The sequence below is a fragment of the Hypanus sabinus genome, chromosome 4 (assembly GCF_030144855.1).
Source record: "Hypanus sabinus isolate sHypSab1 chromosome 4, sHypSab1.hap1, whole genome shotgun sequence".
In the NCBI taxonomy this organism is placed as follows: Eukaryota; Metazoa; Chordata; class Chondrichthyes; order Myliobatiformes; family Dasyatidae; genus Hypanus; species Hypanus sabinus.
In genome coordinates this window covers 53,182,778-53,209,747 of record NC_082709.1, presented here as the reverse complement: position 1 = coordinate 53,209,747, position 26,970 = coordinate 53,182,778, and the positions used below count along the sequence as shown (strand labels likewise).

Genomic DNA, 26,970 nt, shown 5'->3' with positions numbered 1-26,970 from the left:
GCTCACCATGCCCTGCGAAGATGTAGTCTGTGAGGCAATGAGCGGAAACATGTAAGGTACACTGAGATGGTCACAGATGACAAACAGCGTGGATGGAAGGCACTGATTTCACCAGAAGAGGTTGGTTGCAGAGGGTTTGTTGCTACTTCCATGTTCAGATTGCTGGAGGAATTGCAAGTCCATGACCAGGGCCAGTGCAATTTATGAAAGAACTCTCGGAGGCAGCCGAGCGAAGCAGCCACGGGTTATGGATGAAGAGGAGTGATGGCAGTTGGGCCTAACATGATGCGTGGGTGGCCAGATGTGAAGGGGGTTCCACCTGGGACACCGGGTCATGCTGTTGAGCCCTCTGAAGATGTAGTGGGCTTAAACAGACGAAACATCTAAGAAGGAGGATGCCTACCTGATGACCCCTGAGAAGCATCTGCCACCCAGCAAACCCAACCTCAAGATCTCTATGCTGTGACCCGAGTTAGGATCTGCATATCAAAGGGATTGAACTACCTCACCACACACGGAAGCTGTCTGACTTGCCGGGTATTCCAGCATTCTCTTTAATGTCAGATTTTCAGCAACTGCAGTGGTTTCTACTGATAGTTTCAGCATTGCACATTTGCAGCATGAAATTTTGCCCCACTTTCAGAAATGTTCCTTTTATACTCCCCCCCTTTCCCTTTCTCGGCTTCTTTTCATATTTTCTCTTTCTCTGAAGTGTACCTGCGAAGTTATGTAACTTCAAAATATTAAACAATTCAAAAGAAAGACACAGGAGTCCTAAATATAGTGGAACTTGGTCTTTACTTTAAGTAAGGCACGCCCATAGTAGTGTGACAATGTATGCAATTGATGTACTTATGCATTTAAATGAACAAGAATGCTTAATTGAACTACAGATGTATATGTATACAAGATTACTCACAAATACACACACTTCTCCCTGCTTGGCTATAAACTCCAACTCAATGCAGAACTCATCTCAACTATATACACAATATATTACATAACATAACTACTATATTCAAACACCCACAGCATAGTAAATTTTAAATTGCCCTACTCACTCCTAATGATTTAATTGCTGTGGAAGATCTCTTACTCTTGTCGGATTATATCTTTCCTGACAAGGGGGGATCACTCTGCTTATCAGGTGAGACTTGTGGCTGTGAAACAATTTTAAGTTCTGGGGCCTCCTCCATGGTGGTTGTAGCAGTTGACTTCAGACTGCAGAAAGTGATTCTGATAATGTTAGCCAACTTTCTACTCAATCAATTGACTCTGCTCTCCTCAACTGACCGATGTGTCACCTCCCGATGATATCAATCTCCATTGTATAGGAAAGTGGTCCAGTTCTGTCCTTAATCCTCCTGAGTACCCTCTTCTAATCACCCCTGTAGTCCGTTGCCAGTACGCCTTGTCCAGGAGCGAAACATCGAACCTCTTTGAGGAGCTCTCTCAACTGCTTGTTCTGCATTTTGATTCTGAGATTGGGTTTGCAGCGGTCTGAGCATGACCACAAGGGACTACCAAGGAATAGTGTCGCTGGTGAGTCATTGTTTGTGGAGTGTGTGGCATTATAATGTGCAGGAAGGAAACTGATGAGCTTCTGATTCAGTGTTAGTACAGTGAGTCTGCTGACAGTATTCTTTAGAAGCTGGACAAACGTTTCCACCAAGCCATTTATAGCTGAGTGGTACAGTGCAGATATACTATGTCTTATTCCATTCATTTTTAGGAATGATTGAAACCATTCCCACACGAACAGTGCTCCATTGTCACTGACTACGTTTTCTGCAACACCAGTCCTTGAGAAGAGGCTTCTCAACACATTAACAGTGTCAAACCTGTAGGGAGGCTATTGGGAACACATCTGGACACTTTGCAGCTGAAATTTGGACAGTCCAGCAAAATCCACATGATTCTTCCACCAGGGCAATGCAGACCATTGGCATCCTGTACAGTACACAGCTAGCTGCTCGATCTGCTAATCTCTTCCAGGCCACCAGACAAAGCTTTGAGCCAATGCTTTCATTTTAAGCATGCCTAGATGACCGGCATGTAGCTCATCTAACATTTAGCTCTCAGCTTGGATAGTACAACAACTCTCAATCCCCACATAAGGCGATCTCTGTCAAGGGCAAGTTCATTTTGGCACTGGTTAAAAAAAGGGAAACTGGATATTCTGTTGCACATTCCAGCCATTTTTGGTGGCCATATAGACCTCAGACAGTGTGGCATCTTTTCTAGTTTCCCTATGGATCACCCTGCTGTAATAGAGAGTTAGGGAGAATACTTCAAGGGGAGTGTCTATTTTAGTATAATTTTCTGGTACTTCCTTTCCTAAGGGTAAACAGAACAATCCCTGGCCCATAGTTTTCTACCAGTGTGTAGCTGCAGATGCTACTCCAAAAAGAAGCCTATTATAGTGTTAAAGCCCATTGAGAATGTTTATGGTGAGAAACACTTCATATTCTTCTTCCATTTCCATCTGTAAATGGGCCTCGGCTAAGTCCAATTTTCTGAAGAGTTTTCCTCCAAAAAAGTTTGCAAAGATATCCTCTATCCTGGGTAGAGGGTACTGATTTGCTTCCAGTACCGAGTGGATGGTAATCTTAAAATCATCACACATCCTGACAGATCCATTCTTCTTGGCTACTGGGACCACTGGCATTGCCCATGGGCTCCACTCAACCTTGGAAAGAATTCCTTCAGCCTCCATGCGATCTAGCTCACTGGGTACTTTATCACGGATGGGCTCTACAAAATTTGAGTGTGGCATTTTCATTTAAAACCTTTGATATTTTTGAGTTTTTCAATGACATTCTTGAGCACTGCTGTGGCATCATCCAGTATCTTTCTTAATTCAATTTAATATGGCATCATTGCGGGGATATAGCATGCAAATTGTGAATGGATCGCCAATCAAGTGATAGTTGTCTCCAAATTTGATGTCATCCTCAAATTTGTTGATCCAGTTTACCCCATTATCATCTAAGTCATACAAAATAGATGACAATTGAACCCAACACCAATTCCACTAGCATACTACTAGTCACAAACCTCCAGTCAGAGAGACATCTATCTACTACCACTCTCTGGCTTCTCCTGCTAAGTTGATATTTAATCCAATTGAACACTTCTCAGGCACCCTACCATGCATAACTTTGTCAAAGGCCTTGCTATAGCCCATATAGATAACATCCACCACCTTTCCTTCATCAACCTTCTTGGAACCCATCTCAAAAAAACTCTATAATAATCAGGAAACATGACAAGCCATGCACAAAACCATATTGATTATCTGTAATCAGGTCTTATCTATCCAAATACTTATATATCCTGTCCTTTAGAATACCTTCCAATAATTTACCCATGACTGACGTCAGGCTCACTGGCCTATAATTTCCCAGTTTATTCTTAGACCTTTATCTTGAACAAGAGAGAAGGTGAGGAGTGTTTATGATTGGAAACTGCAATGCCTCTCCACCAAATACTCCTACATCCTCCCACCCCAACCCACACAAGCCCTACACAAGCAAACCTACCAGCAGCTGTCAATAGATTGAGGACACTTCACCCAAATGTATGCATGGATGGTTTGTGTGAACTGAGAAACAGCAGTTGGAAGATGAGTAAATATTTTCTTTATACTTTTAATTTGATTCACAGAATGCAGGATTACAATACAAACTGAATGACAGAACATATACAATCTATGGAATCTTCCAGTTACAGCAAAATTTACAGTCAGGAATCCCCAGAACCCCCACTAAATATGAACATGTACTGTATAATTGATTAAATATTTAAACTAAATGAGGTCTTCTTGTGTTTACACTTGATTTTTCAGGCATTTCATTCATCTTTGGTTTTCGACTTTTGAATCTTCTTGTTCTCCTGGAATAAAGAAATCACAGAATGGTCATTTTTAATTAGATGATTTCCATCTGAACTTAGCGTTTTATAATTATTGATAAAGGTGATCAAGATCATTGAAGTGTCTTACACAAAACAGTGTACACTTACATTTGAAGATTCTTCAACCAACGATTCGTTTGACTTGTTTTACACCTGTAATGAAATATTAAGTCTCCTGTTTAATCTAAGTACCAGAGGATATTCTTAATATTTGAAATCTATCATAATAATCTGTAAGCAACAGATACCATATAACTAAATGAAAGTATGCTTATGTGCTAACTCTATAAATATCTATGTTGCTTCAATGACTAAGTGAAATGGAAAGTCCTTATTAAATATGACACATTCTACAGTACCACTTCAGTCAATATATCCCAGATAGAGTGAGACTGTGGAGTCAATGGATAGCTCATGATTGCTGAAATTAATTAGCCTATATTCTGCTCTACACCCAAAAGAACTAACAATGATGACCTAGTAGATGATGTCAATGGAAGCAGCTATACCTATGAAACCAAGATATTAATTTATTTTGACCTAACATTAACAAAATAATAAAATATCTCTGTTGTTTAGGCTGAATTGAAAATCTTTTGGTTGGCAATGGATTTCTCCAGTGCTCAGCAATGTTCAAGTAATTGCAGAGTACTGGAGGACTCAAGTAGTATAAATGCCTTTATTTGAAAAGGGGAATGGGGCATGTCCAGGGAATCACAGACAGGTCAGCTTAATGTTCGTGGTGGGAACATGCATGGAATCTAAACAGTTACATGGATAGCAGAGGTTTAGAGAGATATCGCTAAAATGTAGGCAAATAGGACAAACTCTGATAGCCAACTTGGTTGACATGGGTGATTTGGGCTGAAGGTCCTATTAATGACTCCATGGGAACTAATTCTGAATCATTGTTGTGACAAATTGTAATCCAGCTGGTAAAGTCCAGGTGTTGATGCTGCATTATTAATAATCTGGCAAACAGTACTTACGTTTATAGACTTCTCGAACAGGTGTTCTCCAGGCTTTCAGCTATATAAAATATTAATATAATTAGGATTAGAACAATGCTAGATGAGGTTCTTTAATTCAATGCCTCAAAAGTATTACCTCAAAAGGTATTACCTCAAAAGTCAAACTTCTAACTGAGAATTATTGACTATTGTCTTTTGTTGCATGTCACGCAAACACGCCACTGCTAATTCCCTTACATGAAAATGCACAAAGCAAATAAAGTTGATAAAGTTTATCCTAAAATAAAAGAAGAAATGAGGAGACACTAATACTGTATCTTTAATATTCACTTGTAGTTGAATTGGCTCAGGAAGGGCACGGGATTTGGATATCCTAGCAATAGCAATACAGCCAGTCACGCAATGAACTCTGTTGTCTTATTCCTTCATCAATAGAGAGGTATTGTTTGCTTAGCTCTGACTGCAATTGGACCTCATTTGCAAACTCTAAACACCCAGTCTTGTAAGGTAGGCATCATGCAATACACTTCTGAAATTCCATTCTATTGACTTGAACAGAACCATATTTCAGAGAAGCATTGTGTCCATTACTGTCTAATGTACAGCACACTTTGCACAAGGAAGTTTTGACAGAATTCTGATGTTTCCTGACATCTGTGCATCCAATGAAACAATAAAATAGAGCTCAGAGGTCTGCTCCAGTGCTTCCCGGCATTCTCCATGTAAAGTAAGCAAAGTTATAAACCTGATCCAGATCACAAAGGCCCACTAAACTGAACTGTATCAAAAACACAAGATGGGTCTTAACCGAAAACTGTTTATTTATTTCCATATTTCAGCCTGACCTGCTGAGTTCCTTCAGTATTTTGTGAGTGTTGTCTTGTATGACAAGGAACTTACCTCTATGCTGTTTTCGCTCGACTCTAATGAATGACTGTTGCTACCAATTGTCCTCAGACCTCGACACTCCACATCAATGTCAACAACCTTGCCAGCAAAGTATTCAACACTGCTTTTGCAGATTCCTTTTGCCTGTGAAGATAGCAAAAGAGAAATTATTGTTACGTGTTGCTCTTTATTGCACAATGTAATTAATAGGCAATTGCTATGAAATAACTCAATACTAATGACCCTTTGGTAAGATAATAATTCAGTGCCTGCAGTAATTTCTTTGATATAATTCACCACTCACAGCTATTTCTATGATTTAAGTCAGTACCACTGGCATATTCCATGATTAACTGCAGTATAACTAGCCCTTTCTATCAAATGGCTCAGTTTTCATGCCTCTATCGATCATTCAAACATTCATAGCCTTTTTGTGATACACCTCAGTAGAAACAGTGGTTTGGATGCTATAATGTAAATCAGGTCTTACCGCAGTCTTTTTGGGACGGAAGTGACATCTGCGATCATCAAATTCCAGTCTGGAATTTTTGGAACAGACAGTTTCTTTCACTGAAAATATTAGATCCACGTTGTATGACAGTTTCCCCGTGCGGTAGACCTAATGATAGGAAACCATACAGTTAATGTGTCACCATTTCCAAACAGATAAAACTCAGAACACAGGTCTTTACTTTCAGGGTCTGCCCCCCCTGAGGTACTCAGAATCATCAATGGCAAAGGCATGAGATATAATTTGTCCAATAACTAAATCACCTCTTTAACCATTAAGCCAGAGATGTTTGAAATGCAGGAGTTAATAATGAAAAGAATCTAACAAACAGGTTATCCTATTATGGGATTTGGAGGTAACCAAGACAGAAATAAACCCCAAATCTCAACATCTGGAAATTTCCATTTTCTAATCTGAACCCTAGTTCCAATTCAAATCTCCAAAATAATAGACACAGTTTTCATCTGAACAAAAACTGGCCAGTTACATGCCCATCATGTACAGCTCCTGTGTGAATATGACTGGAATAATCTTACTTATGTATGGAATGACCTGTCTCCATGGCATTCAAGTAGAAGCACTTCACTGTACTTGTGTCTATAATGAACCAATTACCAATGATGGGTCTACCTACACTTAGTAACACTGTTAAAAGAGCATCACCTGTGAAGAATCTGGAAACAGAGCAAACTTACATTCTTCCCTCTTCTGTCAGTGACACCACAGAGGTTGGGGATCTCGGTCATTTCATTCAGCTTTATAACTGATGCTCTCAGAGCTCTCTTGGTGCTTGGCACTCCTGCAGAGAAAAAGAGAAAGTTGTACAAGACATTCCAACAAACCTCAGTGAATTCTTCTTGCACACATGTGAAGTGTTGCCAACTAGAGCTCATTAGCAGGATTATCACCACTCTCCCCTGTACCTACCTGAGCAGTGGAGGATCTGCACGGCAGCGATGGCGAGCAGGAAGGTTTTCATTTTGCCTCGAGCGGGATCAGCCAGCTGGTTCTCAGTGTGAAGGAGCTGCTTCTCTCTCTCGATCTGCCTTCACCTCACTGCCTTTGGTCTTTTTATACTGTGCCTCCACCACATTCAAACACTGATTCATATTTGCTCAGCTTGTTGACCGTGGGCACAGAAATCTGCTGAGTGAGCTGTGATCTGGGCAGTGCTTCTTCCGAATAGCATCATCATTTTAAGATCCACTGGTAAAAGGGAGAGATCAGGCTTTATTCCTGAGAGGGGAACAAAAGTAAGCAGAGTTCTGATGAAAGGTCTCGGCCGGAAACATCAACTCTTTATTCCTTGCCATAGATGCTGCCTGACCTGCTGAGTTCCTTCAGCATTTTGTGTGTATTAGTAAGCAGAATTGGTTCTGATATCTGTATCTATACAATGCCACTTTCATCTATTACAATTAGTACTTGAAATTATTGGAACAATTACCACTTATAGCAATGGCAAGCTTACTTCAATGCTAGTTGAAAGCCAGAAGTGCAATCATAAACTCCCTTGCCCAATCATCTATTTACACAAGAGAAAATCTCACTCTGCCAATGTCCAAGCTGAGACATCTCTGCATCAAAATCTCTTGCATTGGTGGGTCTTTTTTAAGTCAGCGGCTTAGGTTGTCTTTTTGTGAGATGTTGAATTTGCTAGGAAGGTTTCAAATCGCTTGGAACTTACACAAGAAATATAGAATATGCAGGAAGTTCTTCAGTATATCAGACAGTTCCAATGTGCAGAAAGAAACACAGTTAATTTTTTTGATGAATCATCAAAAACTGGGAAACGTTTGAGACAAAAATAGATCTTACAATAAGGAGGAAGGAGAGTGGAGATGGAGGGTGAAGAGTGGGATGAGAATAGGGATAGGCGAAGAAACAAACACATCACTTATGAAGTGGAAAGCAGCAGAGGATAAATGATTAAAAATGTGAAAGTGTAAAAGGATGTGACATTACTTCTTTGCTTGTTATTTTGAATTATATTACTTGCTAATTTTGAATGTTTGCTTGCTATTTTGAATGTTTTGCACCTTGGCCCCAAAGGAACACTCTCTTGTTCAGTTGTATCTATGTATGGCGTGAATGATAATTAAACTGGATTTGATTTGATTTGATTTGATTTTTGATTTGAAATAAATCATGGCACTGGATGAAACGTATGTGGAAATAGTAACATTATAATCTGAAATTGTTAAACTTGATTTTAGACCTGAAAGGATGTAAAACAAATGTGAAACACACTTAAAATGTTGACAGCTGCAAATGAGTCGCTTATGATCATGTTGAATATCAAAGTTCAAAGTAAATTTCATCAGAAAATTAGAGGAAAATGAGGAAAATAAGTGACTAAGTAAGATCATGGACCAAAAGTCAGATTAAGTTATTAAAGATAGTAAATAACATCTTGCTGTTTATTTTAATGAGATAATGTTATAAAGTAGGTAAGTTAGACATGTAGATCTTTGATTAGTGCACACTTGGTGTACTCCAAATTGTTTGTGTCTCTATGTTATAAAACTGTCATAGAAGATCCAGTGAAAGTTCACAAGGGTGACATTAGGTCTGGGGAGATATTCTGACCGGGGAGACCAAACAGGCTATTTATTTTTCCCAAGAAAAGAGAGGTTCCCAGTGGCCTGATTAACGTCTTCAAGGTAACAATATGGCGGGCGTGGAGAAGACGCTCCCAGACTTGGGTGAAACCAATGCCCAATTAATATAAGATTATCATGATCAAATTCAATAGGTAGTTCAGAAATATCTCTTCTACTCAAAGAATGTTAAGAACGTGATAAGCCCTCCACAAGTACTGGATAAGAACAGCAGCAGAGACCGAGATGGAAAATTAACGGGGAATATTGAGTGGAATGAGGTGAGAGGAGAACTGTGTGAAGCATAACTGGCAATATATGCCAGCGGGGCGAAACAAGCTCTCCCTAGCCTGTGGAATCTGTAACTATACATATGCATGGAATATATTTATAATTAGGTCCTGCAAAGCTTGGTATCTTTCTCTCTACAGGTAGACATGTAATTCATTTTCGGCATGTTCTCATAATGTGGCAAGTTAAGGCAGAAGAGCATTAGCCTACATCTCCCACCCAGCCACAGTATTTGCAACAGTTCCTGAAACACAACTGTATTTTTTTTTACTTCCCTTGATTCACACATAGTTTGAATTTTTAAGAAGGTTTAGAATAAAAACTGGTTTACAACGGTTAAAATCTTAACCTTAAGATCCAAATTAGATTTGCACATTAAGATGTTTTTCTGTTTCAGTTTGCTGTTCTCAAATAAACAGCAGATTTATAAAACCCCAAATTACATTTTAAATATAACCTCAATTTTGCTAGCTAAAGCCACCCTGGTTCCATCATTTCAGCTGATTGATTGGAGATGAATTTAGTCATTAGTTTCCTTTAATTCATTTTCAGTGGAGCTGATATATGAGAAGGTTATGAAAAGAAACCTTTGAGAGTGATCTCAGCAACGTATGCCTGACAAGAGAGGTCATTCAGTCCACATGCGTAGGAAATACACTAGGGATTTGTTTTGGACGAGGGGTTTGTTGACCCATGTGGAGAACTTCATACTTGAGGTTTCCTGCTTTTCGGCCCTGATGGAACTGAGGGCAAGATGTTTTGAGGGAAGGGGTGCTTAAGGTCAAGAGAGAAGAATTTTGAAGACTTAGGAGAAGATAAACCAGACATGTTGGTCAACACTTGGCCGAGGTAACCGGAAGCAAATAATCTAATCATTTAATCAATGCTGTTTGTGCCTTTTGCTGAGCATTTATGAACAGTTGCATCTTCTTACATCACTCTAAGCTGTTTTCACATTATTGGAAGGGAGGGAGTGGTGGGGGCCAGAAGTAGTCCTCTGCCTCCTAACCAATCCATGAGCAAAGCATTCAGAGGAACTGATTTCTTGTCAATATAAGAAACTGAAGATGCTTGAATCCAGAGTAATTATCAAGATCTATGGGAACTTAACATATCAGGCAGTATCTGCGGAAGGAACTGAACAGTCAACATTTCAGGCCAGGACACTTTGTCAGGAATGAAAGACTAGAGAGGAAAGGTGAAGGGAAGGGCTGGAGCAGGAGCTAGCGAGCAATAGGTGGATCCATATGAGGATGGGTGATAAGCAAATGGAAGAGATTTATTCCCTCCTTTTCCAATTCTGCTGTCAATCTTCTATCAACTATTCACATCACTCCTGACATTTTGGGCTCCTTAGAAATATACTGTGTCCCACCGTTAATCATTTCTCCTTAAATAATGACTTTACACACCTTATATCTGACCGGAGGGCCTTATGCTTCTTCAGAAGCCAAACACTGCTCGGTCCAATGTAATGTTCTTTATTTAGAGATATGGTATGGAACAGGCCCTTCAGCCCAACAAGCTGCATTACCCAGCAGCCCATCTATTTAATCTTAGCATAACCACAGGACAATTTACAATGACCAATTAACCTGCTAACCGGTATGTCTTTGGACTGTGGGAGGAAACCAGAGCACCCAGAGGAAACCTATGCACTCACAGGACAGACGTCTAAGCTTCTTACAGACAGTATCAGAACTGAACTGCAACTCCAACTCAGCTAACCCCTGTGTTACTGTGGTGCTCTAAAATGTTCTCACATTTCAGCAATTTCTTCCCCTACTGCTCTCACTTTTTCTCTTTCTATCTGTTTATCCCACGCTCCCTAACCTGCTGACATTTTCTGTTTTACAATAGACTGTTGAGATGACCATTTAACCCTCCCTTGTCCCAAAATGTCACCTCTTTAACTTTCTACAAGCATCCCTCACTTCAATTAATCTTCGTCTTTTTACTTTTGAAAGACATTTACTCCAGATCTTTGCTTCTTCCTCTTTTTTATACCCCAAAGCCTGCCACGTCTTTACATCCTTCCTCTTATGATGCAAAGATTTCAACCTGAAGTGCAATTATTCCTCAGCCGATGCTCCCCATCCTTTTGGCTCTTTCCAGAATAGTGTTTTTCCCGTTTGTTCGTTTTTTTGTTTCAGATTTCCAGCATCTGCAGCATTTGATAGCAAAATAATTAAGTTTGCATCTAAGTTTACACACAGATTTGCTGTTTTTGTTTACTCCAACCAAAATTATTTTTAGGGATAACATTCTGAATTGTCTGTTGTGTCACTGGGATGTTATGGGAATCAGAATTTCTATATCAAGAAATGTGCATTTCACCACATCCTGGTTTTTCCACACGATGGCGAAACTGAGCAATGTTCAGTGAAGTTTGATAGAAGTCATGAAGAAACTGACCCATTGCCTCTGCGTGTGTGATTGTGTGTGTGTATTTGTGTGTGTTTGTATGTATGTGTGTGCGTACGTATCTATGTGCATTATGCATGTCTGTGTATGTTTGTGTGTGCTTGTGTATCTCCATGTATATGAGTGTGTGTGTTTGTTTATGTAGGTGCCTTTATCATTTGTATGTGTGTCTGTAGGTACGCATATGTATGCATGTGTATCTGTGTATGTGTGTGCGTGCGTGCATGCGTGTGTGTGCGTGTGTGTGCATGTATGTGTGCGTCCGTGTGTGTGTGTGCGTGCGCGCGTGTGTGTGCGTGCATGTGTGTGTGTGTGCGTGCAAGTGTGTGTGTGCGCGCGCGTGCATATGTGTGTGTGTGTGTGTGTGCGCGTGCAAGTGTGTGTGTGTGCACGCGCGTGCATATGTGTGTGTGTGTGTGCGCGCGTGTCCGTGCGCGTGCATGTGTGTGTGCGTCCGTGTGTGTGTGTTTGTGTGTGTGTGTGTGTGTGTGTGTTTTCATATGTGTTTGTGTCTGTGGCTGATGTCTATCTTTATCTGTTGGCACCAGAATGTGTGGTGACACTTGTGGGCTGTCCCTAGCACATCTTTGGGTGTGTTGGTTGTTAATGCAAATGATGCATTTCACTGTATGTTTTGAAATACACTTGACAAGTAAATCTGAATCTGAAATTCTAAGCAAGCCCTGGACACTGGGACCAGTCAGCCCCTCAGATTTGCTTCACCGTTCAATGCGATCGTGCTGATCTCTTTATAACCTCACCTCCACACACTGTATAATCTTTCAGCCACTTGTCTTTCAGGTATCCATCTGCACTAGCCTTAAAGAAATTCTTGAATCATAAAGTTGCTAAGCATAGAGAAAGAAATGGCTCATTTGTCCCACTTCCTCAGTCCCAACTATCATGCTTATATGGTTGCCTGCTTTCTTCTGTGCCCTGTCGCTTTAATATCGTACTGTGGCGACCCATTTCCTAGCGTATCCGAACCGACTCACAATTAGATAGCCTACGGGGGTTTGCGAGCACAGAGCTTTGGAGCCTCTGCGCCATGGGGGGCCGGTTGACAGAGGCTTAAAAGTGAGGCTGAAGTTTTCGAATAAAGTTTTTTCCTTCGACTGCAGTTACCGACTCCGTGTCGTAATTTTAGCGCTGCGTGTAGCACACCGCTACAGTACCCTCTAGATTTAAATACCACTACCAAAGGAAAGAGACACCCACTATCTACCTGATAACTTTATAAACTACTGTAAGATCACCTCTCAAACTCCTTCACTACAGGGAAAGCAGACAAAGCCTTTTCAGCCTTCCTCCATAATTAAAGCCCTCTGATCTAGGCAACATCCTTGAGGATCTTTTCCTGCAGTTTCACCAACATTTTATACAACTGTAACATGATGTCCCTACTCCCACAGCCAATGCCCCATCTAATGAAGACAGGCACACTAAATACATTCCTATCACCACTGTATGGCATGGTCAATACCTGTCTTTTCTGTAGAAAGGCAGCCTAAAACATGGAAACTTTGGAAACATTACTGTCAAGGACAAAATAAGGACAGCCAAGATTTTCCATTCAACTGCCAGAGAATACCTTCTCCTTGCCCGATTCTGCCACTGCCCACAGTGCTTCTGGTATAGTCTCTGCATGGCCTTGCTGAAATCGGGTGTCTGTTCTTGTATGGCACCCTTCAGTGGCTGTGCCCATTTCAACAAGTCAGGGTGAAAATATTCACACCAAGCTATTCAGGATCAAAACCAGGGAGCTCTGATTACCTCTGCATCGTGTGCAAACTGTGAACTAAAGATATGGAAGGAAAGATAGAATTAAAAGCTAATTTATCCTTCAATTCAGCTAATTCAATGTTTACTGCCACATTTAATCTGATGCATGTATACGGGTATTTCAATCTCTTAAGTTATTCAAAACATTCTTTATTCACAGAAGATCGTAATTATGTCATACAGATCATTCAGATCAATATTTTTATGTCAACTCACAAGAACACAAGAATATGGAAACAGGAATAGGCCGCTCAGCTCCTCAAGCCTGTCATCCATTACTAAGGGCCCCCACTACACAGGACATGCTCTTTTCTCATTACTGCCTTCAGAGAGGAACCCAGAAACACACACTCAGCAATTCAGGAACAGCTTCGTCCCCTCCACCATCAGATTTTTGAATGGACAATGAACCAACCCACAAACCCTACCTCATTATTTTTGTGCTACATATTTAATTTAATTATTTTATATACAGCCACCAAACAACAAATTTCATGACACAGTAAGTCAGTGATAATAAATGTCACCCTGATTTGGAACTGGTCCTGCGATTCAATGTGACCATGAGTGATCTATGGTGATCCCAGTTCCCTTTCTGTGCCACCTACCCTCAGTCTTCCAAACATTTGTTTGTCTTCCCTTGAAATATACCTGATGACCTGTCCTTCACCATAAATTCCAGAGATTCCCTACCTCAGTTTTAAACATCTTACTTTATAATGAAGAAACTCTTGCAATTACATTATTCCTATTAGCTAATGTCAGCACATCATCAATTATAATTGGTTTACAACTTTAAAGCAAATAGCTTATGCAGTATTAACAAATCTAATCCAATTAATGTGTATTGTTAGGAATGGAATAAACTTGCACTTTTTTAAAATTGAATTAACTTTATTTCTTACATCCTTCATGTACACGAGGAGTAAAAATCTTTGTTACGTCTAGAACATAGAACATAGAATAGTACAGCACAGTACAGTACAGGCCCTTTGGCCCAAAATGTTGTGCCGACGCCTAAACCCTGCCTCCCATATAACCCCCCCCACACCTTAAATTCCTCTATATACCTGTCTAGTAGTCTCTTAAATTTCACTAGTATATCTGCCTCCACCACTGACTCAGGCAGTGCATTCCACACACCAACCACTCTCTGAGTAAAAAACCTTCCTCTAATAACCCTCTTGAACTTCTCACCCTTTACCTTAAAGCCACGTCCTCGTGTATTGAACAGTGGTGCCCTGGGAAAGAGGCACTGGCTGTCTACTTTATCTATTCCTCTTAATATCTTGTACACCTCTATCATGTCTCCTCTCATCCTCCTTCTTTCCAAAGTGTAAAGCCCTCGCTCCTTAATCTCTGATCATAGTCCATACTCTCTAAACCAGGCAGCATCCTGGTAAATCTCCTCTGTACTCTTTCCAAAGCTTCCACATCCTTCCTATAGTGAGGCGACCAGAAATGGACACAGTACTCCAAGTGTGGTCTTCGTCTAAATGTGCAATGTGCAATCATAGTAATTTATAATAATTTTAATAAATAGATCAATGTAACATAGAATACACTCAAATCAGTGTGATTTAATCAGTCTGATGGCCTGGTGGAAGAGTTCTGGATTTAACGCTGCGGTACCGTTTCCCAGATGGTAACAGCTGGAGCAGTTTGTGGCTGGGGTGACTCGGTTCCCCAAAGAAGCTTTGGGCCCTTTTTGCACACCTATCCTTGTAAATGTCCTGAATCAAAGGAAGTTCACAACCACTAGGCCGTCCGTACCACTCTCTGCAGAATCCTGTAATTGAGGGAAGTTCAGTTCCCATACCAGGCAGTGATGCAACCAGTCAGGATGCCCTCAATTGTACCCCTGTAGAAAGTTCTTGGAAGTTGGAGGGCCATACCAAACTTCCTTAGCTGTCTGCTGTACCTTTTTCACCACACAGCTGGTGTGTACAGACCACGTGAGGTCCTTGGTGATGTGGGTGTCATGGAACTTAAAGCGGTTTATCCTCTCAACCCCAGATCCATTGATGTCAAAAGAGATTAACCTGTCTCCATTCCTCCTGTAATCCACAACCAGCTCCTTTGTTTTTGCAACATTGAGGGAGAAGTTGTTTTCTTGAAACCACTGTATTAGAGAGATGACTTCTTTCTGATTTTTTTTTAGATTAGGCCAATCAATGTCCTGTCATCAGCAAATTTAATTAGCAGTTTAGAGCTGTGGGTGGTGACACAGTCATAGGTATACAGGGAGTAATGGAAGGGACTTAGTACACAACCTGAGGGGCTCCTGTGTGGAGAATCAGAGGGGCAGAGGTGAGGGAGCCCACTCTTAACACCTGCCAGTGATCTGACAGGAAGTTCAGGATCCAGCTGCACAAGCAGGGTCAAGGCCAAGGTCTCTGAGCTTCTTGTTGAGCCTGGATGGAATTACGGTGTTGAATGCTGAACTGTAGTCCAAGAACAGCATTCTCACATAAGCATCCCTCTTCTCCAGGTGTGTAAGAACGGTATATAGAGCAGCGGCTACTGTGTCTTCTGTTGATCGGTTGTGTCAGCAGGCAAATTGTAAGGGGTCCAGTGTGGGTGGAAGCAAGCTGCTGATGTAATCCTTGACCAGCCTCTCAAAGCATTTGCTTATTATTGAGGTGAGTGCGACAGGATGCCAGTCGTTCAGACATGTTAGCTTGTTCTTCTTTGGTACATGTACAATGGTGGATAATTTTCATGGAGCCTTGCAGCATCCATCCCTTTGCAATTATACCTGGACATTCAAGCCTGCCAGTTTGAAACTCTCTGTCTGGTTGATACTTTGCTCGGGAACGTAGTGAACCTGAGGCATACTAGTGAGTATCCTTCACTCAGTTGTTGGCATCCCATTTATTTCAATGATATTCCTAGGATCTGCCATACATCACTGAGTCCTGTGCTATATAATAATTCAGGACAAACCCTATCATAACATCACAACTCTCAACAAAACTCAACTAAAATGCAGAACATGTGAAGATGCACAATGCTAGATAAAGATTAGCTTTTTTTGGAACATGTACGTCAAAACATACTGTGAGATGCATTGTTGGCACTAAATCAAATCAGCAAGGATTTTGCTGGGTTGCCTTCGAGTATCAACACTCTTCTGACGCCAGCATACCATGCCCACAACTCGCTAACCTGAGCCATATGCCTTTGGAATGTGGGAAGAAACAGGAGCAACTGGAGGACATCCACATGATCACAGAGGGAATGCACAAACTCCTTACGGACAGTGGTGAGTATTGAATTCCAACTGGAAATCACTGGCTCTGTAAAATTGTAATGCTAACAGCTATGCTACCATACTACCACATCAGTGAGATGTGGTTACATATTGCTTGTAGAGAATTTCAGTTTCCAGAGCTCCAGGTTTAGCAGTATCTGGCAGAGATTGATGCTGTGCTTGCTCCCTGATAATAATAAGGATTGTAAATTTCTTTGTTAGTTTCAGTGCAAAATCTGGATCATTACTACTCTGATCATATTATCATTGGAAAAATTAATTGACTTCCTTGAAAGGACTTCAATTATTCATGGAAGATCAGTTCAAGATCCATCATATGCACAAAACGCAGGTTTTTTTTCCCCGAAGAAAGATCACAAGACATAGGAGCGGAATTAGGCCAATTAGCCCTTCAAGTTTGCTCTTCAATTTGATCATGGCTGATTTATTTTCTCTCTCAGCCCCATTCCCCTTCTCCCCATAATCCTTAATGTCATTACTAATCAAGAACCTATCAACCTCCCCTTTAAATATAACCATTAGCTCTTTTTCTATTCTGCAGTCTTTGAGACTTCAAGGACTCAATAGAATAACAGCATTTGACATCTGCCAGTCCTTCCACTGGAAGGGTCTGGCAGGGATTCCAATGACAGTAATTGTTGTGAATTGATCAGGTGTTCTCGAAACTGACTAGTTTTCAACATTTTTCAGGTTATATGGATGTTGATAGTAATGGGAGGCCCATCTGGGTGCTATTTAGAATGAAGTGAAAAGTTGAAACTTTCCACCTAGGAGAAGAAGAAAGAAAATTGGGTATTTAAGTGAACATTCCAATATGATATGGTAACTTATTCCGTGCAGCTGGAATAAATAAATTGCTTTTGGTCTGCAGATAATTGATTTCCTATTTTTCATTGGATGAACAAGTGAAGACATAGAAATCCCATATAAATCCAGAAAACAAGTTACTGCTTGCAGGGTTCATCTTCAAACACAGACCTTGTTATTCCACAAGGAATGTGCAAGATGCTTGCTGAAACGTGAATACAATACCTAGAGTATGTCAGACTGAATAATAAGGTCACTTTCTTGCACAAATGTTGTCTGAGATCCTCTACGTGCATATGTTTATTGTGATCCTCTAGATTAGTATGTTTTCCAGGAATGTCTGCTCATGCATGTTTACTGAGGTCCTCTAAACACGGATGTTTACTGGGATCTTCTGTTCATGCTTGTTTACGGGGTGTATCTGCTTTTCACCATTTCAAAAGCTAATACTTTTCAATCGTTTCATACTCACATAATGCTCAATTGTTTCATTGGTGTATGTATCTTTGTAAACACTTTAGGCTAGAAATTGGATTTCATCCAGTTTTGTGCTCCCCAGTATGGCTACATTTTTTTCTTACAAAATCAGGGGAACTTTCAAACAATGGGAAAGTTGTGCAAAGTGGCCATAAAAAATTATTGTTACAGTTTGCACACAGAGTCATATTTCGACTTGTTCATTTTGTGCAGCAATCGACCTTAGTTTAGATTATTGTAGACTCATCTGTTTGGCAGGCTCTCAGCCCATAACTGTACACTGACTGCAACTGGACACATTATATGCAATGGGGCCAAGCAGAGATTCTTTCATGAAGAGGGATCGAGCTCCCAGATGTATGCAAAGAGAAGATGAGGTGCTGGTATCAGCAGTAGACCCAGGACAGAGGTCCTCTGCTTAGAGGAAAGAGTGCAGAAGATTGACCAGGGCTGCTCTACAAAAAGTCAAGCAACTGGAGGCCAGAGCGGTCATCGCCCGGAGTAGAAGTCCAGTAACCATGAAGTGACGACTTAGTGACTTTATGATTTTTCACTTGTCAAAGTCCATGAGCCAATTATCATTGTAGGATCAGTGGTAGAGAAGGTCGGTAAATTCTTATGTGCCACTATCTCAGAGGACCTACCCTGGACCCATCATAAAAACATGATTACGAGGAAAGCACGGCAGTACCTCTATTTCATCATGAACCTGCAGAGATTCAGCATGTCATGGAAACCCTGGCAAAGTTCTATAGACGTGTGGTAGAAAGTGTGCTGACTGGCTGCATGACAACCATGTATGGGAACACTAATCCCTTTGAGTGGAAAATCCTACAAAAGATAGTGGATTCGGTCCAGTGCATCACTGGTAAAACCCTGCCAACCATTGAGCAAATCTACAAGAAACATTGCTATAGAAAATCAGCATCCATCATCACAGATCCTTACCGCCCGGGCCATGCTCTTTTCTCACTACTGCCATCTGATACCTCGGGACTCACACCACCAAGTTCAAGAAGTGTTACTGCCTCTCTTGAGTGAGAGAAGATAACTAAATTCATTTAAAGACTCTGTTATATTGTTTTTTCACACTCGTTATTTATTGCTATTTATTTATATCTGCATTTGCACAGTTTGTTTACAGTTTATAGTTCCTGATGATTACTATTTACAGTTACTTTTCTATAGATTTGCTAAGTATGCCCACAGAAAAAGAGGAAAAGTATCTCAGGGTTGTATGTGGTGACATGTATGTACTCTGATAATAAGTTTCACCATGAACTTTGAACTTTGCTGTATTCAGGGAAAAGACAACAGGAACAGAAGGAAGGCCAACAGAATGAAAGGGTCACCTTTCTAGGCCCAGCATGTCTTATACTTGCAGGTGACAGCTTTGAGACTCATGGGGCAAGGATGTTCAACTGTGGATTCTGCTAGATATGTGCAAGAAGAAAACTTCAAAATATTCCCTTGTGTTTTTTTACATTGTGCGTACAACCATTGCCATTATGGTATCAGAGTGAAACAGTGTAAGAGCATGCACACAGTGAATCCACACAGACATCATTAACCCTTTCTAACACCCATTTAATTCCTGGATGAAAACACCCATTTGTTCCTAAACAATCTAATTTTATTCTCCTCGCATTCACGTTGTCCAAGATTCTACCCTTCATCTGTACACGAGGGAGCAATTTACAGTGGCCAATTAATCTAGCCATCTGCATGTCATTAGGATGTGGGAAGAAACTGAAGCATCTGAGGAAATCACACACACAGTCTCAGGGAGAACGTACAAACTCAGATATCACTATCAAACCGGATGGCCGGAGTTGTGAAGCAGCAGCTCCACTAAATGCGCTGCTGCAATGCCACAATTGTGTCATAATGTCTTTCTCCAATTACTTCTGCTTTGTTCCTAAAGGGTATCAGCAGTCACTGCTTGTTCACCAAAGTGAAGGGTCCAGGAATGTATCAATGATGCGGAGTGTTCACATTTGATTTAGGGTAACAGTGCGTCTGCAATTGTGTCATGATTTTTCCTTCATCTCCCTGTTACTCCAACTATGAATGCATTTATGCAGTGGAATATCACATCCCCTCTTGCTTCAGGCAGGGTGCTGGATTTTCCAAATTGCTATAGAGGACAAGAAATGGAAATGGAAATGTTATCTTGAGTGTTTGATTTCACTGGCACTGTCCACGGGTTCTTTTGGGTCATTCTGCATTTGGAGAGAATATTGAAGGGTATATTATACAAAACATATTAATCCTTAGGAGCATAAACAATACAGATTAGGTGAAATAGTTAGCTTGGTGTTAATTAACTTGAACAAAAATAAGTAGCGAAGATGAGGGCTTGAGATCCACATTAGCAAACATCAAATAGGACTTGTTATATAACTCACCGAATAACACTCTTGCTTTCCCCTTCCAAGTTTAATTCTGTGATGTGATATTTCAGCCTCTCTCCAGCATTCAACTTCAAGACCGTCCCATTTATTTTTTTAACCATTCAGTTCCAAATTCTCTCTTTCTCTAAATTAAAGACAGATCATTTCTGCAAAATTTCATCACTGACATATCTCTGTTACAATGTTCCCTCTAACTTGTAATGACCAGTGTGCGCAAAAATCTTGTGCTGTGCAGTTTTTTTGCCCAGTGACCACAACGTGTACACACTGAATAATTTTTTCAATAAAAACAGTATATATTAAGCCAGTTCTAAAATCCACAGGCAAACCATAGCAAACTCCACATTGTCAGCACCATCCACATCAGGAATTGGAAAAGGAAATGTGATAGTGAATGATCATGAAATATACTTAACATGCCAACAAGGTAGAGGGTGACAACATGTTGTGTGCAGTGCAAATTCCCTTATGCGCTAGTAGCAAAAAGAAAAAGATGTTTGCGCATGCACACATGCACACCTTAGAGCGGACATTGTTGAATCATTGTTGCCGCTGAATTTATAGTTAAGGTATGATACCTTTGTGCAGTTTGACAGTATAAGTGGCTAGTATCTTGCTTGCTTCCGTATGGTGTCCCTCATCATGTGAATGTTTCGGGGTTTAATCAAGTCATTGTCCATACTACCATTAATTTCAGCAGCCTACTATTGAGATCTTATTGGAGGTAAAGTATTGTGCCTACTGGTTTTAGTTGGCCTGGTGAGGGATGAATTACTTCTTCAAGCCAATTAGAAGCTTTAACAGACAATGAGTATTTAATGCATCATGAACACTTTTTTTCATTCATGAATAATGTTATCACAAGTTATTCAACTTTTCCATAACTCACACTTATCACCCCGTATCAGTTTAAACATTTTGATCCAAATTTTGCTATTTTCAGGTGCAATTTTGTGATGTGGTCATAACTCTGGTGGAGTTGGAAAAAGATTACATACTTGAGCTCATTACACACGTTTAACTCAGACTGAAAAAAAGAAAATTACAGGGGAGCCTGTAACAATGCACAGTGTGGGGTTAACAGTTATTAAGCAGAAACAGGGCAATGAATCGTTCTTACTGTCAACAATAAAATCATTTTTATTGATTCTCTTTCAGTAAACTGTAGAATTAGATTTAAAAAATACATTGCATTGACATTGGCAGCAAAAGGCAACACATGAAACAGGCAGAACATTTAAACAGTTCTCTGAAATTATTTGTCTGTTTCAAATATGCAAGTTCTTCTTACTGGAATTGGCGAAGGCCTCTCCAACCTCAAGCACACACACGGACACACACACTCACACATACACTGCGCCAGCTGAAAGTAGACCAGTGTGGAGAGCAGCTGTAGAGAGCTGCACCCGACAACCTGGGGCAGGAAACAGGTGCAATCCTACGTAAACACTGAAGAAGAAAAGTGGGAACAAACAAATAAGAGGATAATTTACAGGCTTCAGTCTCACATCCACATCCTTCTCTCTCCTCTTGCTCTTCACTCCCAACAGCTGCTGCCCTGAACCTCCAGTGAATGAGACTATTGAAGCTTTCTTGCCAATGTTTCTTAATGAGCCTTCCGTTAATGCCACATTGCCCCTCGTTGGAGGAAAGGTACATACAGTCTTTTAAGTTCAGCTAAATTCTTAATCTTGATCTAGACTTTGCTGGATGGAAAAATGTTTAGGACTGAAGGCTCCTGCTGAAACATTAACTTCATCTCCCTCTCTTCGTAAGTTTACAGACCTGCTGCATATGTCCTGCCCTATTTTTTTTTTTAAATCTCACTATACTTAGGAGACTGAAGTTATAAGTATGGCTCTAGGAACCCAGTTGAGGAGGGAAGTTTTCAACAAAACAAGACTCATCTATATTCATTATTTGCTTCTGTCCAGCTGTAGGCACCATCTCACAAATGCTTCCAGCATGCTGTTGTAGACCAGATGTAAGTACAGGTACCTCATGAACTTAAACCTTCATACTGGGAAGGTAAGACGCTCTAAAGTTGTAGCCTTTCTATCTCACACCAGTTTGCAGCTAATGGCCCATTTCCAGAAGCAGCAACCATTAGACAGAGGAACCTTGTTATAAGCATTTCATAGGCAGGTTACTAGGTGCCTGAGTTAGAATTCCATGCTTGGCATTGAAGGGAAAAGTAACAGCAAGTTGATGAATGTTAGAGTGCAATATTTCACATATGTTTAAAATGAAAGGCAGTATACATAGGAGGACAGTTACAAAGTACAGAGATTTCTTTGTTGTCGCAAAATGTCTCCCTTATATATCAACAAATACAAATGTTAACTTTAATCTGAACAAGGTCTCCTTGAATTCATCCCAAACTTTGCCTTTCAAAAATGCCATTCACGTTTAGTGTCTGCGATGTCGGACTCTTGAATCATCATTGTATTCCTGCAATGAATGGAATCATTTATTAACCAAATCCAATTTTAAACAAGTTATTATAGTTGATAATATAAATATGAAATCATAGAAAAAAAATCCAAAATTATACATACCCTTGAAGCACCGAAAGATGACTCTTCTGAGGTGAATTTCAGCTGCATTAAAATATACAATATATTTAGTACAATCAGGGGTCCAATGATCTCAGACTTTGGAAATAACACTGAACAAACAACCTAAGGAATATTGGACAAAAATATGAAAGCTATTAATTTCTTAATTACAAATGTGAGCCAAGACTCAATCTTTCTTTGGGTTCTTCTTACACACCTTTTAGTACATGAATGAAAGAAGTGTGAGGCAGTAAGTTCCAGACTGCAATCACCTTTTAGTTAAAAATAAAACTTCACAGACATCTCTGACCTATCACCTTAGACCTCTGTCCTCTGGTTCCCCAGTCTAAGGTCCTCAAAATTTAGCATGTGTCTATGAGGACCAGATTCAGCCTCCTTTGCTCCATGGAAAATTTCAAGATGTAGACAGAGTAGTGAAGGTGGGATTTGGCATGCTTGTCCTCCTTGGCCAGTTACTGAGTACAACAGCTGGCAAGTCATGCTACAATTTCACAACATTTTGGTTAGATTGCACACGTGCAGTTCTGGTCACCACAGTACAGGAAGGAGAGTCATCATTTATCTAGAGACAGTGCAGGAAAGATTCATAAGGTTTCATAAGGATTCATGAGTTGCAAGGAAAGATTGGAGAGGCTGGATCTAGTTTGTTTGCAGTAAAGTAGGCTGAGAGGTGATATAGTATAACTGTATACCAGCTCATTAATGCAATTATCTAATCTGCCAATCATGAAGCAGCAACTCAATAAATAAAAGAATGCAGATATGATCAAGAAATGTGATCTAAGTGACTTTGACCATGGAATGATAGTTGGTGCCAGACAGGGTAGTTTGAGTTTCTCAGAAACTGCTGATCTCCTGAGATTTCTAGAGTTTACAGAGGATGGTGCAACAAACAAAAAACATCACATCTAGTGCACGGCAGTTCTTGGGTGAAAACACCTTGTTAATGAGAGAGATCAGAGGAGAATGGCTGAGCTAGCACAAGCTGACAAGATGGTGGCAGTAACTCAAATAGCCAGATATTAGAACAATGGTGTGCAGAAGCACGTCTCTGAATGCACTATATGTTAAACCTTTCTCCCCCTTTCTGATGTTTACTCTGAACGACAACTGAACCTCTTTACCTAATAAAGTGACTGCTGAATGTATAAAAACTACTACAACTGCATTCATGCCTTGCGGAAGGTGACACCAAAGTAATCTTAAACTGCTTTGTAGGAAAGAATGTAACATGGCAGAGGTTATCAATGATAGTTTTGAAAGCTTTAGTTGCTCTAGACTCAACAGTGGTCAGTCTGAATGCCAAAGGAAACATACTAGTATGCGTGCTTCTCGATCCTTAGAGTATGCTATTTCTAATCCAAGAAAGCTCAGCTCACATACCTTCGATGATGACTCATGTGATAATTCTTCTGAGGTGATTCTCAGCTGTGTTAAAATATTAAGAAGTTCATGTTAGTACAGGGGAATGAAGAAAATATCTATGTTTAGCAAAGTGAAATCAGTCATCAAGCAATACTGACAAGCAACAGAACTCTATGCTGCCATCCTCAATGTTATTCCCAACAAGGGGCACAAAAAAACAGATTGATGAACAGATCTTAGAACATGGAACATAAATATAGAACAGTAAAGTCTGTGCAAAGGCCCTTCAGCCCAGCATATCTGTACTGTCCGTGGATGGTTGGTCCTTGGGCATTGAACAAGCAGCACACCAAATCAGAGGTTGGGAAATGCAGGAGTAATATTTGGGAATAAGAGAGGAGTGTGAAGCCAAGCCATTATTTAGGGAGGAATTTCTAATTGCTCCTTGCTCATAACTTTCCATCTTTGCAGAATATGTGCCACTATGGTGCTATTGTTTCTGTTCTTCTCTGCAGGGGGAAGGGGTTGGGTGTTTGAAGTTATTGTCACTTGTTTTTTGCCAAGGGGAGGGGTTGGGGATTTGATGTTATTGTTGCTATCTTGTTTGCGAGGGAAGGGTTGCGGTTTTGGGTTTTTTGAAGTTCAAGCTGCCGTTTACCATGTGGGTGATCTATTAGTTTTTTTTTGTACAAGGGAGGGGGCGGGGTATTTTGGGGTTTGGGAGTTTTATTTATTTTTGGTTTTTTTGTGCTGGGAGGTGGGGATGTTGATGCCTCTTCTTTCAATAACCCCCATGTTTTTCTTTATTTCATGGCTATCTGGAGAAGGACGAAGATCAGAGTTGTTTTGTACATGCATAAAATTAACCTTTGGACCTTTGAATAACTTTGGGAACTCAGGTTAGTACAATCCGAGCTCTGCCAATGGGATCTATAAATTCTATTTAGCTTCTGCAAAGAAGCGCAGGCAGCCTCCTGGCTATCTCTTGGGCCAGCCAGGTTCCGGAATGGAACCACCTTGGAGAATGATGTGGAAAGACAGTCTCATTGCAGTTTTGCATGCCCTGGTAATTTATTCTTATAGCTGGAGCTAACTGAGATCAATATTTACCTCTACTTGTTGAAAGCTTAATGGCAAGGATTAGAGGAAAAATTGATATAAATACATCACATGATGTCATCTAACTAGACAAAATAATGTTGCTCTCTCAGACTCCTTTGGTAAGTAGAAAATGCATTGAATCATAGAGAGATGTGGCACAAACACAGGACCTTTGACCCAGCAAGTGAACACCAACCAATGAGCTCCTATTCGCATTGATCCTAACTTATTCATTTTATTCTCCCCACATTGCCACATTCTCCCCCAGATTCTACCATGCACAGTTTCTGGTGTTTAATTAATCTACTCACCCACACATCTTTGGAATGTGGGAGGAAACTGGAGTACTTGGAGGAAATGTTTGCAGTCATTGAGAGAGCATGCAAACTCCGCGCAGACATACCCAAGATCAGGATTGAACCTGGACCTCTGGCAGCTTCTCTAAAAGGTATATCACTGTGCTGCCCAGCAAATACACAAGTTTCGGGAGAGTGGTTTCTGCTTAATAGAACTCACAAAGTTTGTTAAAGAAAATTGAATTTTGAAGGTAAATGTGGCAGATGTAGTGCATAAAGGACATAGGGAATTCTTCAATAATCAATCACTTTGCTGATTATAGGAGAAGATTAAACAGTATGGAATAAGCATCTGTGTTGCAATCTAGATCTGAGGACAACACTATCTTATAACTGAAAGTTTTTTTTCTCTCCTCCATATTATACATTCTAAAAGATGATCATCTTGTTAGCATGATATGAGAACGGGTCCAGACGGCCTGATATAAGATCTCAGAACATCATGAGAGAGCACAGCCTCAAAATAGAAAGAAGTCCCTTTAGAACTGAGGTGAGAAAGAATTACTTCAGACAGAGAGTGGTGACTCTATGGAATACATTGTCACGTGAACCTGTGGAGGCCAAGTCATTGGGTACACTTAGAGGGTAGGTTAATAGGATCTTAATTAGTAAGGGTCTTAAAGGTTACAGGGAGAAGGCAGGAGAATGATGTTGAGAGGCATCATAAAGCAGCCATGATGGAATGGTGGAGCAGACTCAATGGGCTGAATGGTCAAAATCTGCTCCTGTGTCTTATGTTTGTTTGGAGGTTACCTCTTCACTGCTGTTTATTAATTCTGAAGATACTCCACTATAGATGAATCTTTGGAATGGCCTTCTGTGTCCTTTCCCCCTTTTGGGTGGCTTAGTGTGGCTCTTTGTTCCTGCAGCTGGTTCACTCTGACCTCTCCCTCCATTCACTTTCACCCTTTCCATCGAGTTTCCGTTGCCCTTGCCCTTCCTGAAGCCATGGCATTCCACATCCACGTCCAGCACCTCATCAGCCATGTACTTAACACGACTTCTGCAGTTAGCAGTTTCCTGAGAAAACAAAACTCAAATTCTTGAAGCATAATTACTGGGCCCTTTAAAATCCTGTGCTTCATTAACACACTCTCAAGAGTTGCAGCTTACACTTTCTTGAGTAAAATAGTCAAATGAAATTATTGTATTTTACTCTTGGCATTATTCTAACAATATTCATAATGAGAACCTAACCATCTTATTTAGTATCTA

The 26,970-nt window shown here is 40.4% G+C and overlaps 2 protein-coding genes across 4 annotated transcripts in view; both read right to left on the bottom strand.

Annotated features, from left to right (window-relative positions):
• Positions 1 to 3,702: 3,702 nt before the first annotated feature.
• On the bottom strand, positions 3,703 to 7,601 carry LOC132392260 (secreted phosphoprotein 24-like). The gene is made up of 7 exons (XM_059966092.1): positions 7,213 to 7,601; positions 6,981 to 7,084; positions 6,265 to 6,393; positions 5,787 to 5,918; positions 4,905 to 4,944; positions 4,024 to 4,068; positions 3,703 to 3,894 (listed from the first exon to the last, which is right to left on the bottom strand). The coding sequence occupies exons 1-6, from the start codon at positions 7,262 to 7,264 to the stop codon at positions 4,037 to 4,039; spliced, it is 489 nt and encodes a 162-aa protein (XP_059822075.1). The 5' UTR covers positions 7,265 to 7,601; the 3' UTR covers positions 3,703 to 3,894; positions 4,024 to 4,036.
• A 13,859-nt stretch (positions 7,602 to 21,460) lies between these two features.
• LOC132392765 (secreted phosphoprotein 24-like) overlaps positions 21,461 to 26,970 on the bottom strand; it is a 53,712-nt gene continuing 48,202 nt past the window's right edge. For all 3 annotated transcript variants that reach the window (XM_059967088.1, XM_059967089.1, XM_059967087.1), the window contains 4 exons: positions 26,509 to 26,775; positions 24,317 to 24,361; positions 22,913 to 22,954; positions 21,461 to 22,805 (listed from right to left, as the gene is read on the bottom strand). In XM_059967088.1, coding sequence (XP_059823071.1) covers positions 22,764 to 22,805; positions 22,913 to 22,954; positions 24,317 to 24,361; positions 26,509 to 26,775 — 396 coding nt within the window. In that variant the 3' untranslated portion in view covers positions 21,461 to 22,763. The remainder of the gene's footprint in view (positions 22,806 to 22,912; positions 22,955 to 24,316; positions 24,362 to 26,508; positions 26,776 to 26,970) is intronic.